Genomic DNA, 17,266 nt, shown 5'->3' on the forward strand with positions numbered 1-17,266 from the left:
TTCGTGTCCTTCAAAACTGGAATTTCTCAGTACTTCTTACAACACTGGTTTTCCTGAAAGTGACATTCTCTGAAATATGGAAACACTGCGGTAATGCTTAGCCAGTTTAAATGGAATATGATACAGTGAAAGCTGTTTTCATGACCATTAGCATCATCTGAATCAAAACACTTATTAAGAGTGGGAACATCTTTGAGGGTTCTTTATTTGTTTAAGGCATAAATACCTTCTGTAAACTCTTGCAGAAAGCAGATGATCCATTCAGCTGAAGGATGCCTTTCAGCCTTAAACACATTGGATATAAAACAAAAAACTACAGTATTCTTTTCTCTTCATTTCTTATGTAAAAGCAACTTTCTAGACTTTGGACGCACATCTGGATTATATTGTCTGGTCTGAGATTCTGTCCTGGCACTCGAGAGGTGGAAAAATCCTGGAGATAATGATTCTCACACAAGTCGGAGTAGTCTGTGTATTTTTATGTCTGAAGAAAGGGCATTTTGTAATGATTATGTTCCATGTAAAGTTGAATAGAACCAGTTTTGAAAACACCAGGGACCACAAACAGAAGTGATTTCAGCGAATGGGTCGGGACTCTTTCAGAGAGCAGAAAGCCTGAAACCACAACTATTTCACTTATTTAAGGCATTTACATCTGAACATGTGGTCTACATGTGTTCTGTCCACTTAATTATCTAAAGTGTGTCGTTTGTCTTGCCAATTATTCAGAATGTACAGTTAAACGTTTACATTTTACATACATATAATGTTATGATGAAGCTGATTGAACTTCATCTAATGCTTTTTACCTCATTAAGACTGGCTTTGTCAATGAAAGCAATCAAATCCTTACAGCAGTGCAAAAACTATTTAAAGTCTTTTCTGTACAGTGGAGACCGTTACTCCTATGAATAGGAGATTCATTTGCTATGAATAAGCAATACTTTTGTCAATTTTTTGTGTTTATGTGAATGCACCAGTGGAAATTAAAATGGTTATTTGGGTTGTAAGACTTTATTTCCTCAGTAAGACACTAACATTGAAATAATTACAAATAGCATTCTTACAAAAAGTATAAAATATTAGTTTTGCATCACTGTGTGTTCATTAAAACATCTTCAGATCTTAAAACATCTTTAACTATTTATTGTTTATATGTGTTCTTCAGATCACACAAGCTTAGCTCCCTGAACTTGGCATTGGTAGTGCTGACACTCATAGCTTTACACTCCATTTGTTTTATGGTTAAATTAAATTTTTATCATAAAGAAAGAATTAATGAACCTTTCTTTTCCTGTTTGTCTAAAAGTTGCTGTTGGGTTGGTTTGTCTTTCATTATCTTGGATTTTCCTCTTTATCCTTGAGAAAGTACAAACTTTCCATCAGTTCTTTATGGCATTTCACTTCACGCAGACTGGAGTCTCCACATTTGGGGAAAGTTCTGTGTTGTGCCACACAGCCCTGGGCCCAGGGCAAAGCTATGAAAGTCTCACCATGTCTGTTGTATTTCCAACAAGATCTGTAGATGGAATACAGGAACATTCACTGTCTTACATGGTCTGCACTTCGTTATGCTTTTTCAGTCTTATTCTACAGTAGATTTTTGCAACCCCAATTCCAAAAAAGTTGGGACTCTGGGTGAAATGTAAATAAATGCAAATAAAAACAGAATGCAGTGATTTGCAGATAATTTGCATTTTCTGTAGATTCAAAATAGAACACACATCACATATCAGATGGCAAAATTGAGACATTTTACTATTTCTTGAAAAACTTTTTTTTTTTTTGATAGCATCAGCCTAAACACTGGAAATGTAAGTTGTTCTAAAAAACAACAGCTGCTATAGATGCAGTTTTCAACTAAATTACTTGGGTATAAAAATAGCATTTTAGAAATGCACAGTCTCATCTGGTCAAAGATATGAGGCTCAGTAATCTGCTTCTAAAAATTGTGAAACGATTTCAGAAAAATGTTCTTTAATCTAAATTTGCATAAATGGTGGGGTATTCCAACATCTACAGCATAAAATATCCAAAAGTTTCAGAGAATCTGGAGAAAGCCCTTTGCACAAGGGACCAAAGGCTGACTGTCTGTAGTGGATGCTGGTGATCTTCAGGTCCTCAGGCAGCACTGTAATAAAAACAGACATGATTCTGTACTGGAAATCAAATTCCTGCATGTGCTCGAGAACACTTCCAGAAGCCTTTGGACATTGTGCAATCCACAAATGCAGGTCACAGTAAAAAAGTGAAAATGTTCTGTGGTCAGAAACTTTTTTTTATTCTTTTTGAAAACTAAAGACATCAGTAAGCATTGTTTTTGTGCTATTTATGATGTATTCACCTTATTTTTGTACCTGTTTACACATATTTTACTCTGCTGAGTAAATTTTATTAGGATATTAATTCTAAATTAAGAATGTATTTTGACAAACCAAGTGTACAGGTTCTAATCCACCTATTTTATGATTGCTTTACAGAGTGGAGGAAACAAAAGGCCTTTTCCTGTTCTTCAGAACCCTGGGGTCATTTTCGGAGAGGTGTAAACAAAGGAATCGCACGTTCCAGTACTTCAAGGTAAGACATGAAGTAATGGACGCACAGGTGCTGGGCTATTTCTTGAAATGTTATTAGCGCCACTGTATTTATCGCAGGCTGTAGTTGAAACCAGTAATTGGAGAACAGTGTGTGTTTTTAATGTCTTGACTCATAGGCGGTGTGGGGAGAGGTAGTAGGGAGGTAAAGCACCTTTAGTATTATTTTTCCTTCCTGCTTCCATTACATTCCCCACGGACAATTTTCCCCAATTGTAGCCATTTCCCACCACTTTAGGTCCCTCCACTGTCACTGCTGCTTACGTCTTGCTTTACAGGCTCTTGATCTGCCATTCCTACAACATTATAGTATAAGTTTAAGTGCTAAGAGAACTGACCACTTTGATTAGCCTGCATAGCCTTGGGTACCAGAGAGCCTCAAGAGTGTGGACTCAAGCTTCCCTTGATTCCATAAAACTGTCAAGGTTTAAATAACTTATAAATCATTCAAAGAATTAGAAGGAACCTTTACATTACATACTCACAGAACCAATATTTACGTACTTTAGGAACCAAAAGTAGTCTTCTTTGGCATCACTTGAAAAACCCTCTGTTGCACCATTTTATGGAGTGTATTATGAAAAGTGTTGGTTTGTTAAAAATTGGGAGTAGTCTCTGCTTGACTCTTTGCAAAATCCTTATATGCATTACAAACATGACTTTCAGGCAGGTCAACGCTTTACATGTATGCTCTGTTGTTCCACAAATCCATTTGAAAAATATCTAAAAAAAAACAACAACAATTATGGATCACAACTTTTTTTTTGTGTGGTTCTTGCTGAATCTCAGGTAGGTTGTATTATGAACAGCCAAACTTTTGAAAAACCTCTTTAAGAATCTTTAAAATTTTTTAGTTGAACATGATTTAGAACTGGAAAACTGCATCTATATCTGGACAATGAAGAGATGGGATGGCTAAAGGCTAGACACACTCGATACAAAGGTTTTAAAGATCACTTACTCCTCACACCGGTGGATTTTCAAACCAGACATAAATTTAAAAAACTTTTTGAAAAGTGTCTGTGAGTGGAATGTAGTCTTTCACTTTCAATTCTGGCAGTTGTTTTGAAGTTGCCCCATCTCTCAGTGAAGCCCTGAAGCATGTCTCCATATAGCTAATTAATGATGCCTGTAGGTGGGATGTTGTAATTTTGCATTTATTAAATTTGTAATTTTTGTTTACACAAGAAACCAAACCAAATCAAAAGAGAACTGCTTACAAAAAACTTTTGACTATAGACTTAAAACCAATCAATTACATTTGAATAACCTAGATCAGTCAGTGAACCAAATTCAGTAAATGTAGAAAATCTAACCACATTTTATAATTTAACTGAATGCTTTGAATGAATCAAATGCAACAAGCATTTCTAGGACGGGAGAAAATTTTTGTTATTATTCTTGCCTGAACCGCTCACTCCTTTTATTAAAAAGACGAGCTATTGTACTTGGAAATACAAGTGCACCAGTATTTCCAGAACCCATTCACTGCATAGTTGGTTTTCCCAGGACAGCCTTGCTTGTGTTCAGGAATTTTAAAGATGGTCCCTGGTGTGACTAATGCAAATAACAGGAGCGGCCTTTGTTTATGCCGCAGAGTACCTGGGGCCACCGGTGCAGACTGAGAGCCGGGAGTAGTCGTTTGGCCGTATCTTTTAATCATAGATGGCTGAGCTTTTCCAGACCACTACTCTGCTCCTGCAGGGGCTACAGTGTTTAGAAGGGGTGGGGGTGGTGAAGGCATGAAGGAAACAGCTAGTCTTTCTCAGCAGAGAGAAACCAAGGCCGTTTATTAAACCAGAGGAGTCGACACAGACACAGGCTTAGAGAGATAGGAACCTCACCACAGACAGGAAGATCTTCTTCTTCAGATCACTACTGTCCTGCTGGGCACTTAACTCCAGGTGGCACATGTTAATTGAAGATGGGTAAACATGGATGGCATAGATTGGCAGGGGGAACGGGATTGTTTTCAGAAGACTTTTGGGCAGTTTCCCAAGCAGAGATTAGTCTTAGAGACTAGTCTTAGACTACACAGCATTTTGAATAGAGATTTTCTATTGGATGGCTTAATCTCTGTCTGGCAAACTGCCCCAGCACACATTACAATAAAATACACTTAATATAATGTACTGTTAATCTAAAACACATTATTCTAAAATCCATAATGACTATAAAGTTGTATTAAAAGTTTAGGCGCATGTGTGGCTATAAAAATTTAATGCATTTTAGATGCTTTACATTTGTTTCGAATTCTCTTGAGTCTCTGCACTACATACGTCCGCTGTGTTATTGCTTGAGTGTGGGCGTGATGTGATATGCAGGTGTGATGGATTGTGTATAAACCAAAAGCTTGTCAAATGGTATAGGTTTATACTTCTCATCTAACCACAGTCAGATTCACTCTGGATCTGGATGAAAAAATGATCTGAATAGGGTTTTATTTTAAATGATAATTAGCCGGAATAAAAACAATCTGTAATGAGGCTATCGAAAATGTAAAAAGTTGTATGACAATTACTTACTCAAGTAACATATAAATAACCAAAATTTCTTTCTAAATAAGGTAACAAAATATTTGAACTTCATTACTTGTCGCTCTTGGCCCTTGAATTTGCTTGATATTGTAGGAAATTTTCAAAGTATTGTTTATTTCAGGGTTAGTTTTTTTTTTTTTTTTTCCCCTTAGCAGTGTTTGCCCTAAATCACAGTGCTGGTAGGCTCTAGTCTGCAGATGTTTGGGTAGTGGGATTGGACATTTGGAGAGATAGTCGAGTCGTGTGTGAGGGATGGAGCTTCGATTTTTGGTCTCTTGTTTGCGGTTCAGACCAGTTGGAGTATATCAAACACACATAAAATTTTTTTTAATCTATTTCTGTGCATAATCTGGCAGTGTATGAACATTTAGCACAAAAAGTGTATTTATATGCTATAAAGTAAATTTTCAGACAAGAAAACACAGCTTTATCACTTAAAAAAATCTGATATTCCTTTTAAATACGCTCCTGCTGGGTTTAGGTACTTGGGGATCCATGTTTCTCGTACCACTGCCCTCACTCTTATATAACAATTTTACCCTCTGATTGATAAATTGAAATTGGACTTGAAAAGTGGAAGTATCTTTCTTTTTCTCTTACTGGGAAAATCAATACTGTTAAAATTAATATCATGCCATTCTTTGTTTCATACTTTACCTCTACTACTCCCCAAAAACTTTTAAAGCTCTTAATCAGCTCATCACATGGGATGGAAAGGCTCCTAGGGTGAGGAAATCTTTATTACAGAGATTTAGAGTTGATTTTCAATTTTATTATTGGTCAGCCCACATTCAGAAGGCTACGTGTTGGCTACACTACCCTTATTTGCTGTGGGCTATGTTAGAAATTCTCAATCTTCTTTATTTGCAATTTTAGCTTCCCCCTTACCGCTTAGGCTTACAGATTTTACAACCAATCCCATCGATCTCCACCCTTTGTATCTGGACTCAAATTAGGCATTGTGTCTCTTTTTTTTTCAGATTACTCCTACCTATCCTCTGGATATCCCTTAGATGACTCTTTGTCTCTAGACAAAAATCTTGTATATCCAGTGTATATTCTTGGCTTATGGATCTTTACTCATGCTCTATGAATAAATGTAAACAATATTGGGAACAGGAATTGGGTATGACCTTTACAGATCAATGATGGAATCAAGCTATGGCTAGGGTGCGGTCAAGTGCGCCTTGTGCAAGACCACAATTAATATGGTATAAGGTCTTGCACAGAGTTCATCGATCCAAGTCTCATCTATCTAAATTTTACCCAAACCCGATGTGAGATGGGAGAGTTTGATCACTTTTGGGTTCACTTTGTCCCACAAAATTACACATTATATATAGGAATCATATTCTTTATTTGCAGAAAAACAGCTGAAGAATGTAAACAATAGCAGTGTGACGCTAATATCACGAGACGAGACACGATACTGGGTTCACGAGAATGAGACGAGGCGATATTTAAAAATAAAATTTTAAAGAAAACTTCAAAAATGAAAAATGGCTTGAAAACTAGAGTTTTATTTGACAAAATCATATAACGCACACTTAACAAACTGGTTTCTCTCACACAGTGATTCTATAAGAAATAGAAATAAGAATAATATATATAAAAATACAACTTTTCTAGGTCTTAAATGGTGCAAACAGTCATATTAAGCCTATGGGTTGTGTTTTTTTTTCTCCTAAATCTCTTGTAATTTAACTATACATAACCATAACCATATTAAGACTATGCTTGAAGTGCAAACAGAGACAGAACAATTTTTTTAATACGGTACAGAGTTAAGGGATTAGTACAACTGCCTATGAAACAGTCACGTGTAGGATTTACGTACAGTATTTACAGGGAGCTTGTAGCTGCTTTTACAGCTTGGAGTAGGAAAAACGGTCTGATCCTCAATATATCTAAGACCAAGGAGATGATTGTGGACTTCCGTCAACAGAAATTTTCTCACAGGCCTGTGGAAATTGGAGGACAAATCATTGAGACCGTTCAATCTTACAAATACCTGGGAATGCACCTTAGCCATAAACTGGACTGGTCAGTGCACACTGATGCAGTATACAAAAAAGGACAAAGCAGACTTTATTTCTTAAGGAGGCTTAAATCCTTTAATATCTGCAGTGAGTTTCTGCACAGTTTCTACCATTCCGTCGTGGCGAGTGCTGTGTTCTTTGGGGTGACTTGTTGGGGAAGCAGCATCACTGTGAGAGACTGTAACAGGCTGGATAAATTGATCAGAAAGTGTGGTTCTGTGATGGGTGGGAAAGTAGACTATGTGGGGGATCTGGTGGAGAAGAGGGTGAGGTGTCTGTTGCAAACCATCCTTAACAACAACAGACACCCTTTACATGAGACTCTGGCTGCTCAAAAAAGCAGCCGCAGTAACAGGCTCCTTTCGCTGCGACATAAAACTGAGAGGTTCAGAAGGTCGTTCATTCCTACTGCCATAAGGCTGTACAACACCTCTTGTTGACGTGTGTACTCTGTGGTTTGTGTTTTGTTTTGTATATTTTTGTATAGTTGTTGCTGCTGGACAAATGAATTTCCCCTGTGGGGATTAATAAAGTATCTATCTATCTATCTATCTATCTATGGTTTGTGTCTTGTTGGTCACTATGTTACCGTTTATTGTTTCCACTGGAGCCAAAATGCAGCCAGACTTACAACTTAAAAGTAGCAGAAGCATCATCTATGCAAATGCCCGAATTTTCTTCTTCTGCTGAGAGCTGCTCTCACCGCTCAGCCACCACACTCTACTATAACTACTGGGTTGCCAGATCCCTCTTATAAAGTCCACACTAAACGTGCCACGAGATCTCGTCACACCCCTAGTAAACAATAGACCTTAAAAAGAAATACACCTTTAACTTTAATTTTAATATGGCTTTCTTTACTAAACTAAATATTTTAAATAGTTACATAAACACTATAAATACATAAAATACTCAATGTTTAAGTATTCAAAAGAGATTTTTCAAAAAGTCTTTTATACAAGTAAGCCAAGTTTTATATCAATTTACAATATGTTATTATTAAAGCCAGTAGAGGCATAACAGTATTTAAATCTTTTTCCAGTTAAAAAATAAATTTAGTTAGATGTGCATTAAAATCTTTCAAGCTACAGTATTTATATATATTAAAGGGGCTATAATTACTTTTTATTTTACTCTGATAAAAACACTCATACAGTGAGGAACAGCAGCAGGAACTCTGTTGCAGCGCTGTTTTTAACCGGTATACCGCCTAGCACTAGTGCCTACAACTGTGGTACACCAGTGGCAATATCTCACATTAAAACAATTTAACTAGTTAAACAAGTGACATACTATCATACACACTTTTGAAGGAGTCTTTTCTTTGAAGTGAGACATTTTGTATCCATGCCATTGCCCAAACTATTCTTCAATGAAAAGGCAGAGTTAGAACAGTGTTTGAAGGCTCATTACTGTAATTGAGAAGAATTGCTTTGAAGTGAGTTATCTTTTGAGACAAGAAGAGAAGAGAGATTAATTAATAGTTTTTTGTATTAATTGCTTTTGATCATATTTTTGTATATGGCATTCCCAATTCTTCATTGTGTTTAGTACATTTCACCACTGTTGTGAAATATTTGATAGCAATTATGCACATTTATGGATTCCTCCACAACAGGAAGGCCTCAGAGAATTGGTAACTCTGAATCATTTCCAGCTGAGATGAATGATAATTATTTAAGAGAAAAACACTCATTTAAAGGTTTGTGTCTTCAGCCCACAGTAGCTGCACAGAGTTTCATAATGAACTTCATGGTACTGAATGCAATTGGTCAGGCAATGGTTTATGTCAAAATGGGAGCAGATTCCATGACATGATGGCAATGAAAAATTGGAAGTGAAGCTGCAGAAGCAATATGGAAACCATTCCATTATTTACTTGGAGCGTAGCTCTGCAGTGGCTGCCAATTTGGCCAGCAGAATGGAATAATATTAACCCACTTTTTCCAGATCTCTTTGTGTGCGCGGCTGAAGAGTTTGCTTTGCAGTTTATGGAGGATTGTTTTTATGACTACTTGAAATGAGTTTTCTCTCTTAATGCATTTGCTTAAAGCATTCTGGCAGCGCTTTCATAACTCATCATGGCAAAAAGGCAGGGAGGCATTACTTTACAAAAAAACTCAAGTTTTATTTAAAGAACTACAGAAGACATAGCATAGGGATTTAATATAATGCATTACTGTACAGCCTACTAGATGATTCACACATAGGTAGTAATCACTATTGCATCACATAAATAAAGTTAATAATTCTTTGGAAAATTCAAAATAAGACAGTTATCAGGATAGACTGAGTTCCCATTCATACTGTAAGTAGCGTGACCATGCATTCTGGATGATCTGATTACAAGTGTCCAGCAGAAAGTACAGGTGTTAACTGAGTACAATACGTCTCAAAGACTCTTGGATTGTAATCCAGTCACTTAAACCACATTCAGAGGTGTTCAGTGAAACATGTCCGCATTACAATATTGTTGTAGTGTGGCCGTCAAATGCATCTCCAACAGCAGGGAACCAGCCACACTAACCACATCACTACGTTAGCATCACTACTTGTGTTTTTAGTTTACTACATCATTGAGAAACACACAAACTGTCCTTTCCACTGTGTCAAAATGTATTGATGAATAAATAGAAATTATCCACAATGACTTGAATTAAACTCTTTTTGCATTGACTTCCAATTTTTGGTTGTTTATTGGACAGGAATGATATAAAATAACCGCAAGACCACACGGTGTACTATCCACACCGGGTAGCTGAGCATGCTGCAGTAATAAGCAAATAGATACTCATGGCTTTTGCACAAAAACTGGAAACTGGAAAACTGGACCTCTGGACCCTTAACTTAACCTGCCCTGTCTCTAGCAGAATTTTACTAATATATCAGATCACAAGCAGTTTAAAATCAGGCGCTTTGTACGTGTTCTGGCAATCATTTATAGTCAGATCACCCAGAATGTATGCTAATGCCAGGTGTAAGCGGTTTTGACATCATCGAAAATGCATATATATATTGTCATCTTTCTGTTAACGTAGTATGTTTCTCTATTTTAACCAGAGTAAGACTCTTAAACAGTACAAATGAAAGAGATTCACGTGATTCGGAGGAGGAATGCTAAAAATTCCTGGAAGCTGGAGTCCAGTTGTAATGGAAGCCATGAATTTACTATGCAGCAGCTTTCACTGAAAGGGTTATATACACTAGATATACTTTTATATTTAACTTCCATTTACAAGATTCATCAGTATTAAGAGAAAGGCAGGAAGTTCCATTTGACACTTGCTTGTTGAAGTAATCAAGTTGCCAAAAATAAAACCCCCAAAAAACATTTCGTACCCAGGTTTTGCTTTTTTCTGGAGAACAGGACATGAACCTCCCTTCGGTTCATGTTTGATGACGTTTGATGCAATAAACACCTGTTTTTAGGGGTGTACGTGACATTATATGCAAAGATATTTTCATTGGTACCGTCCAATAGGCAGAGACTGGAGACAGGTAAAGCTGTTTGGGTACTGCGCAAGGATAACTGGATTTCCATCCATTCTGATCTCGTTCAAGTTTGGGCGGATGTAGTAGGTGTCGTTGCTTTTGCAGAAGGTGTCGACGTTAACAGTGGAAATGTTGTTGTTCTGTAAGGAAAAAAAGAACAGAATATTGGTTTTAGAGATATTTACTTTATGCTTTTTAAATAGTTCTTGGTTTGGAAGTACTTTTAATGTAAAGGTTTATAAATGGTTCTTGACTTGGTTGTACTGTGGTAGATTAAAATACAATTGTTTGGGAACTTTAGGAGTTCATTTTAAAAGTAAAACTTCCAAATGGTTCTTTGCTTGAATAGTATGTAATTGGTAGATACCTTTTCTGTTACATAGACACAGCTTTAGTGAAGAGAATCCCAAATATGGTTTATTGTATTATGCAAGATGTTACTGATCATAATTTACCTGGATGTGGAGTGTGCGGACGCTCTCTGGAATCATGGGAACAGCCTCAAGCTCGTTGTGTGCAAGAAACAGACTTCTCAGTTTGGTCAGTTTCTGTAGAACAACATTTTGCACAAATATCTGGTCAGACTTTGGGACTGAGAAGTCTAAAGTTTAAACTCTCTAACTTGTTCTTGGCTTCTTGTTCCCAACTTATTTAAGAGTAATGGTGTATTTATAGCAGAGACACACAGAGCTGCCTGTTGAGCAGGTTGTTTTTCCCTCTTGATGTTCAGACAGATGCCTAATGTCTGAGGGTGGAGTGGAACCATGTTGGGGATTACATAACTCTTGGCACGCTACCTTAAATGCAGTTGCCTTCACTCCTTTTGTCTTGAGTCGGTTGTGATTGGCGCTGAAGGAAGTCAGCTTGGTGGGGAGCATTGGGAGCCGCACCAGCTGGTTCTCAGCGAGGGTGAGTTCCTCCAGCAGGGTCAGCTTTGAGAAGGCCCCGTCCTCAATCTCACTGATGAGGTTTCCAGTCAGGTCAATTCTTTTCAGAGTCACTGCAGAAGACACAATTATAAGCACAATTTTCATTCATCTGTAGAATATTCTTAAAGGTGTTTTTCCGCTAAAGTCCACTTTTTCTTGTTCTTTGTGAAATAAAATCTCTTTGAGTTGTATATGGATGCTGCACATGAAACTCTTCCTCAACCTCCATTATCTGCAGTAACTAGTAAAAAAAAGGTTCAGAAAAACAAGTCGATTAGGAAAAGCACTGTGTATACTTCAACTTTTGAATTCATGGCCTCGCCCACCCTGTGATTCTGGACCTGGACTACTCACGTATGAGTGCATAGGATCTCCGGTGGATTTGGCATTTTACAGAGACTTGATAAGACTGGGTCAGTTGCTGAACTGTACATAGCAGGGCATTTCACATGTTGTAAAGTTACATTTGACATTGCAAAGACTGTTATTAGTGTAATGTGTCTTTATTTTTAAAACATTTCTAACTGTGGTCTGTCTCGCTCGTGTTGCAGTGCTGTTGTATGAAAATTCATGAGCAAGAGCCAAAATCCAATCAGTTCTCCCCCACCCCCTCCTCCACAAGACTAAAGTACCGTTATACCGGATCACCGGAGAAAAAAACAGCTTACATTGCATTCATTCATTCTAGAGACCACAAATATTCATTTTGAAATGAATAAAATGGACCTTTATTATCTTATCGTTTTACCTGTGCAGATGGGGTACATAAAAAATTACCAGACATCCTCAGTAATTTTGACTGAATGCGCAGTCCTTTTTCCCGGACTGCATCTATTGTCCCTAAAATATCCTTAGGTTATATAGATGCAGTGCAAATTAAATATGTATTGTATATATTGTCATATACTGTGAAAACTTTATTTTTAAGATTTTCTAAAGTATGATACCATAGGTGTTTTTAAGTCTGTGGCAACCCAGAAATCAATAAGACATGCCTTGCTTAAAAAAACTCCTAGAGGCCCAGCCTTTCTGCAGCTTTGGGAGTGATATTGTGAAGCATAACCTATAGCCAACATACATAATTTAAACATGTAGCTGCTTATTTATTTTCCACAAGTTTTATCTTTGGGTTATAATGTCTCATATAACTTTATGAGGTGACGACAGTAAATAGTCGTTCTTGTAGCCTCTCTGTTATTTATACCGAGATGTGTTATCCAGTGTGCATCAATATATATATAAAACGATTAATTCCAGTGTCCTCATAAGCAACCGCTAATCAAATTTAAAAGCATTATAAAATGAATAAAAATTCTAAAAAAAAAAAATAAATGTTGATACTGTATATAAGGCCCAATGACTATCCAGTTACAAAAATGTCACTGTTTATATGAAACTTATTCAGAGTGGGATTAAAAAAAAAATCAATATAGTATGTTTTTTTTTTTTTAATGAATAGTTTACATCCCGCTGTTCTGATAGGAGAAAACTGATGTGATAATGTGCTTTTAGTACTAAGGCAGTTTTACTTATATTTCATTAAAAAAAACAGTATCAAAATGTGTTGCAATATATTGAACTGTAAACCCTTGTGTTGTGATTCTTATTGATTTTGCCAGTACACAGCCAGTACAGACAGTTCACAGCTATCTTTGTTTGCTTCGTATGGCAGTAGATAATGCTGTAGCCTCATTTAATCGTACTGTCTGCAAGTTTTCCCTGAAGAAACTTTTCCAAGACAGGATTATTTTCTCCCGCAGTGCTGCAGGCAAAGTGGATAAACACATGTACTTGTTTTTCCTAACGCACGTCCTTCATCGCGCAGTGCAGTTTACAGATGGGATCATTTATTACATCTCACATGATGCTGGGAAATCTCTGAGGTACAGTCTGGTTATATGATATAGTGGGACATTGTGAATTCGCTCTTTTCCATGCATTTGCTTGTGATTTGTTTTAGTCAGGCACTTCTGTTTGTCTTCACTGCTTACTTCTGCTTTCCTGTTTATAGACAGTCGAGGAGTTTATGCTGTTGTGTAAACAGGCAGAAAAGCAGAAAGAGCTGGTAGGAACTCACCGATATCTCCAAAATCCTTTTGGCTTAGCTTTTTTATCTTGTTGTAGCGTGCATAAAGATAAGCCGTCTCTTTAGGAAGAGCCGGCACCGATGTCATATCCGGGTCAACTTCCTCACAGTACACCGATCCAGTCAGACACACACACAGCAGGCAGGTTGGAAGGTCTGGAAGATGATGAAACATAGAAATTCTTAGTTACACCTTGTTGAGGTTCTCTACCATTTGCAACCCATGACCAACGTAACCCACCCAGGAAAAGTTACAAATCTTATCATATAGAGCACAAGAATCAGTGTAGAATATCTTATTTACAGATTAGACAGACAGGCTAATTTGCTGTTAAATTTTTCATTGTAAAAGGCACTGTTTTTAAGCATTTATTATTGATGGATAAAACTTGTTTAATAAGATAGAAACGTTTTACTTAGACTCAAAATAATATCAGTGTAGCTAACTAGCTTGCTAATTCACCAGCTAGCTTTGTCAGATTCTTAGCGGTTTGTTTGATTTCTGTTAATAAGCTTACCGTAAATGATTGTTTATTCTGAAAAATTGGTGTAGTTTTTTACAAAAGCTGGTGTGTGCATAGCTTTTTTGTAAAGCATGCTATATAGACCCACAATTATATAAATATTTAAAATTATTTGAATATACTAGAGTTTAGTTCAAAGTTTTTCCACTTGTCTAATTGTTAACCAGATGAGGCACATAGATTGTGTCTAAGAGAGTTTTCACACCTGACAGTCAAGCCCAAAGCCCAAACCAGTGTTGATATGTTTCTTGCTTTGTATACATTTGGGCCAGTTAGTTTTTGTTTCACCAGCAGTTTAGTGAGTGGACTCATCATCATCACCACTTGCACGGGCAGAATTTTCTTCTCCTTGACATTGATTGCTTTGTAGAAGGGCACTAGTGTGTTTTCAAGTTGGTGAATCTACCTTTCCAGGCGTTCTGCCGAATTCTGCCTCCCTGCCATAATCATACTCTCTGTAAGTGCAGGTATGTCCTGTGGCAGAATCAGCACCACTGATATCCTGGATTCTTTTTTCTTTCTGTTTATAAATAAGGATTTATCAACAGTTACAGTAGATATGAATCACCAGCATAATCTGTTGTACCCATGCTGCTGCGTGACGTGCCTGCACGTAAAAGGGAGTTTCAGATTCCGGCACAACATCAGTTCTTTTCTTCTTCTATTGTTTAATGGGCTCCTGTATTTGGTCCAGAAGTCTCAAAATGTAAGTGTGAAAGAACCCAAAAAAGACCAGTAAAAGAAGACAAGACAAGTCAGTTGCAATCTAGTCCTTTCAAAAAGGTGATCACTACTTTACCGGAAGCATCCCCCCCGGCTGGGCCCACATCAGAATCTTCGGGGCTGTCGGCCGGAAGGAAAAGACCGGTCTGCTCGTCAGTAGCGAAATCTGTTGCTCTCTGTCAGCCAAACAGTGTACACACATGAAGCATGCAGTGATTCAGAAATTCACAGTATGATATTCCTCTCTTCTGAGCACTCTACTGATGTTTTTATGTTTTTAAACCACTACTTTGCTTTAATCTAAAGGTTCTTTCATCAGTGACTTTTTCAGCTTCCTCAGGCTTCAGGGCTGGAGTTTGGAACCTGTCAGTGCTTGTAAGACTCCAGGTGTGTATTAGTGTTTTCAGCACCCCTGGGTTAGGACGGAGCTGCAATGTGGGTGGGAGTGCTGTAGCCTGAGGAACCTCCTCTGGAGCTCAGTGTTAGTGCTGAGTAATCAGCTCCAGTGCAGAGCTCAAATCCAGCTGTTGGATTGTTAAACTGGAGCTGAATTAGATTAGGACTGGCGATCAATCAGCAGTGTTTGTTTCAACGGTGCAAAGTCTGGTTTAAAAAGTACTAACGAGGTAGTTAAAGTGTAGGAATATAGTACAGTTTAGTTAAAAAAAACCTTTTATTAATGTATTTTTAAAAGTAGACAGCACTAAACAACTGAGTATAAAAATGCAATGAAGTCTTAATAAAGCTTATTGAGACTAAATATCTTAAATTCTTTGAATTTAATGCAAATAAATGAAAATATTTTTAAGATATATCTATCTATCTGTCTATATATATATATATATATATATATATATATATATATATATATATATATATATATATATATATATATATATATACAACATGTAATGTCTGCATAATAATAATCTGCATTTTATTAACACAATAAATAATAAATCTACCATTTAATACATTAGAGTTAATATGCAAACCCTGCAGGATTATGGTTTAGGTAGCAATCTACAATTCACTAGCTAATAATGAACAAACATGCACTAATGTTTAGCTATGTACAATAAAGCCAGTATTAAAAATATAATAAACAGAATACCTTTGATTTCTTTGTCTCCAAATGGGCTTCTTCAATATTTAGCGGCAGCTCTTTGGATTCCTGGTAGTGCTGTGTCCCTGAGGCTAAGATCACCCATGATGCAAGTATAAAAGAGTAGATAAGTGTTCCCAGTCTGGTACCCATGGTGTCTGAGCAGCCCGGGACGTGTTCCCTGCTCTGCTGAAGCGTAAGACGGCAGCCCAGGCGGTGGTTGGCTATTTTCTTGCTGCCTGTGAGTAAAATGTGATCTGTCAAATCAGTATTTAAAGCTACACGAGTAGCTGCCAGGGGATTCTTAAGCAAGAGTTTATGGAACAGACCTTAACCCTTTGCATTCTGTCTGGTCAGATCAAATCACTGTGTCTGAAGGCAGCGTCTGGCCATGTTTGTGGTTGGAAGAAAAATGTGTTCTATTTAAACAGCCAGAGACCTGAAAGCAATAAAAAAGGCTGGTCGCGTTTGTAGTGCTCTGGAGTGTTGGCTGATGGTCGCACTTATTTAGCACAGTGGAATTTTTGCAGTGTCTTGGCTCTGCTAACAAGATGTCTTCATTAATCATTTATTTGGTGCAGAGCGGCTCAGCATTGTTTAATAACCTGCTTTTGGTGAATTTGATTCAACATTATCAGTAAGGCAAGAAATCAATGAATCTTTTAGTTAAGATAATTTGATAAGTTGAAAGTAGGTTTGTACAAGGACTGGGCGATATGATTGAAAACTCATATCTTGATATGCTTCAGAAAAGTACTAATATTAATATACTAGTGCTGGGAGGTTAATCAGATTTTAAAGGAGATTTTCAAAATAGAGTAAATACAAGCAGTACAGAAATTAAACATGAGGTGTTACCTCAGGGGCCAGCTTGAAAATGTCCACACACACTGACCAAGCTATATCCTAAATTATGGGATTTATTATATACAAATGGTGGGTGCCAGATGGATGGGAAGTTATTCTATTTCTGAAATTGAGAAGAATTTAACATTTCTCAGTTCATACTGTCACATGTATACCAGGAACCATAGAAGGCGTTATTACCATCCATAGTGGATAGTGCAGTTTTGTGGTAATGATCATGACTGGCGGCATCTGGCTAGAATTATTATTGTTGCTTGAATTTGATTTACAATATCAATTAGTTTTAGTTCAGATAATTTGTAATAAGTTGAAAGCAGGTTGGACTATCTTCTTAATATGCTTCAGATAAATACTGATATGCTAGCGCTAG

General features: G+C 37.0%; 2 protein-coding genes across 3 annotated transcripts in view; one reads left to right on the forward strand and one right to left on the reverse strand.

Annotated features, from left to right (window-relative positions):
- LOC103023707 (centromere protein P) overlaps positions 1 to 17,266 on the forward strand; it is a 102,979-nt gene that overhangs the window by 17,130 nt on the left and 68,583 nt on the right. The window contains exon 6 of the mRNA XM_049471983.1: positions 2,481 to 2,577. Coding sequence (XP_049327940.1) covers positions 2,481 to 2,577 — 97 coding nt within the window. The remainder of the gene's footprint in view (positions 1 to 2,480; positions 2,578 to 17,266) is intronic.
- On the reverse strand, positions 9,278 to 16,417 carry ogna (osteoglycin, paralog a). 2 transcript variants are annotated; one of them, XM_007229606.4, is made up of 7 exons: positions 16,359 to 16,417; positions 16,039 to 16,268; positions 15,001 to 15,100; positions 13,669 to 13,833; positions 11,460 to 11,662; positions 11,118 to 11,210; positions 9,278 to 10,802 (listed from the first exon to the last, which is right to left on the reverse strand). In XM_007229606.4, the coding sequence occupies exons 2-7, from the start codon at positions 16,180 to 16,182 to the stop codon at positions 10,632 to 10,634; spliced, it is 876 nt and encodes a 291-aa protein (XP_007229668.1). In that variant the 5' UTR covers positions 16,183 to 16,268; positions 16,359 to 16,417; the 3' UTR covers positions 9,278 to 10,631. The 2 variants fall into 2 exon arrangements, with proteins under 2 accessions (XP_007229668.1, XP_049327939.1); XM_049471982.1 differs by lacking the exon at positions 16,359 to 16,417 and having other exon boundaries at positions 16,039 to 16,313.

The sequence above is a fragment of the Astyanax mexicanus genome, chromosome 24 (genome assembly GCF_023375975.1).
Source record: "Astyanax mexicanus isolate ESR-SI-001 chromosome 24, AstMex3_surface, whole genome shotgun sequence".
NCBI lineage: Eukaryota > Metazoa > Chordata > Actinopteri > Characiformes > Acestrorhamphidae > Astyanax > Astyanax mexicanus.